The sequence below is a fragment of the Portunus trituberculatus genome, chromosome 6 (genome assembly GCF_017591435.1).
Source record: "Portunus trituberculatus isolate SZX2019 chromosome 6, ASM1759143v1, whole genome shotgun sequence".
Lineage (NCBI taxonomy): Eukaryota > Metazoa > Arthropoda > Malacostraca > Decapoda > Portunidae > Portunus > Portunus trituberculatus.
The window spans coordinates 90,001-92,500 of NC_059260.1; the positions used below are offsets into that span (position 1 = coordinate 90,001).

The following is a 2,500-nucleotide window of genomic DNA, read 5'->3' on the forward strand; positions in this document are numbered from 1 at the left end:
TTTCTCTCCTCCTCCTCCTCCAACTACTACTACTACTATTACTGAAAGAAAAGAGATGGGAGAGAAGAGAGAGAGAGGGAGGAAAAGGGGGCGTATCCTTCTCTCCTCTTCACCACCTCCTCTTCCTTTAGTCCTTCACCCCAGTAACTGATAGATTGGCTGCCCTCTCCTCCTCCTCCTCCTCCTCCTCCTCCTCCTCCTCCTGTTCGGAGTCTTATGCGCACTAATCATGGTTCCAACACACACACACACACACACACACACACACACACACACACACACCTCACTCTGCTCTCCTCCTCCTCCTCATTCCTCTCTATTTCCCTGTTTCCCTTTTACCATTCTTCTTCTCTTCTCTGTCTTCTCATCTTCACTCCTCTTCTTCCTCCTCCCCCTCCCCCTTCCGTGTCTGCTTACCTGTAATCTAGAAGGGCCGGCGCCGTCCAGGTAGTCTTCCTCCCACACCGGTGAGCTGACAGCCTCCTCAGCGTTACCTGTGCGAGAAGGCGTGGCTGTTGTTAGTGTTTGTGTTTGTCGTCCTTTGAAACAGTCCTTACAATTAATTAAAGAACACTACATTCTCTCTCATCCTCACTCACTCACTCACTCTCACTCATGTAAGGACAAGTATTAATGATGATGATGATTGTAACAATGGTGGTGGTGGTGGTGGTAGTAGTAGTAGTAGTAGTAGTAGTAGTATCAGTAATAGTAGTAATAATAATAATAATAATAATAATAATAATGACAAAATGCACCATTGCACTTCCCCAGTCTCTCTCTCTCTCTCTCTCTCTCTCTCTCTCTCTCTCTCTCTCTCTCTCTCTCTCTCTCATGTGTAATGGCAAAACTTGCGACGCATGACACACACACACACACACACACACACACACACACACACACACACACACACACACACGCAAAGTATTTTCCTGGAGTGATTTTCATCTTTTCTTGGAATCATACTGCTCTCTCTCTCTCTCTCTCTCTCTCTCTCTCTCTCTCTCTCTCTCTCTCTCTCTCTCTCTCTCCAGTAGGGGTATTGGTGTGTGTTGTTTGTAATGTGTTCCTTGTTGTTGGTTTGTGTTGGTGGTGGTGGTGGTCTTCCCAGGGAGCAGGTGAGGTAATTAGGCGGATACCTGTGTGTCTGTACCTGTTTCGTGCATACCTGGTTACGCTCCGTGGGTCAATGTGAGAGTGAAAGTGTGTGTGTGTGTGTGTGAGAGAGAGAGAGAGAGAGAGAGAGAGAGAGAGAGAGAGAGAGAGAGAGAGAGAGAGTGAAAGTTATGTAGTGGGAAGTGTTATGTTTGTTGTATTCTACGTGTGTGTGTGTGTGTGTGTGTGTGTGTGTGTGTGTGTGTGTGTGTGTGTGTGTGTGTGTGTGTGTGTGTGTGTACCTAGGTTTGTTTACATGTGCACGTGACCGCCATGTGTTTTGAGCTGTAACCTCTCTCTCTCTCTCTCTCTCTCTCTCTCTCTCTCTCTCTCTCTCTCTCTCTCTCTCTCTCTCTCTCTCTCTCTCTCTCTATATATATATATATATATATATATATATATATATATATATATATATATATATATATCCTAGGTTATCCTTCCTTCCTACTTCCTGACTCCGCCTTTCTCCGTCACAAACACACACACACACACACACACACGTGCCGAGGTTGGGTGTAATATTTCACTCACACCAGATGTCGAGAGAGAGAGAGAGAGAGAGAGAGAGAGAGAGAGAGAGAGAGAAAGGAATTCCGGCAGGATTTTCTTTGTCATGGACTGACTGAGTGAGTGAGTGAGGGAGGGAAGAGAGGGAGAAGGGAATGTTATAAGGTATGGCTTGTTTCATCCCCCCTCTCTCTCTCTCTCTCTCTCTCTCTCTCTCTCTCTCTCTCTCTCTCTCTCTCTCTCTCCCCCCCCCTCCGGAACACAGGATATCTCTTTCCGGTGGAGGGGAGGAAGGGAGGGAGAATGAGGGAGAGGAAGGAGGGAGGGGGAGATGACAGACGAATAGAAGATATAACTTGGGTGGGCTCTCTCTCTCTCTCTCTCTCTCTCTCTCTCTCTCTCTCTCAATATTAGTAGTATTAGAAGTAGTAGTAGAAGAAGAAGAAGTAACTGTAGTAGTAGTAGTAGAAGAAGAAGAAGAAGAAGAAGAAGAAGTAGTAGTAGTAGTAGTAGTAGTAGTAGTAGTAGTAGTACTAGTAGTAGTAGTAAGAGGAGAAACAGGAAGAAGAGGCGGTAGAGGAGGGGCACTGCACGAGGTCAGAGGGCAAGACAGGGGGGAGGAGGAGGAGGAAGGAATGTGAGGGGGAGAGGGAAGACTAAACAAGGGACTTTGGACGGGCGTGGAGGAACAACAGTGATGGAGAGAAAGGGAGGGAAGGAGGAAAGTAATGATGAAATGGAGAGAAAGAGAAAAATATATTTTAATGCATGGCAATAAACAAAAGGTGACTTTATATCAAATAGGAGACAGGCTATTGTAAGGAGAGACGCCACC

At 46.1% G+C, this 2,500-nt stretch overlaps 1 protein-coding gene across 11 annotated transcripts in view; it reads right to left on the reverse strand.

The window, feature by feature from the left end:
• LOC123518010 (rab11 family-interacting protein 4B-like) overlaps positions 1-2,500 on the reverse strand; it is a 52,663-nt gene that overhangs the window by 33,520 nt on the left and 16,643 nt on the right. For all 11 annotated transcript variants that reach the window (XM_045278593.1, XM_045278547.1, XM_045278528.1 and 8 more), the window contains exon 3: positions 418-494. In XM_045278593.1, the coding sequence (XP_045134528.1) occupies positions 418-494 (77 nt within the window). The remainder of the gene's footprint in view (positions 1-417; positions 495-2,500) is intronic.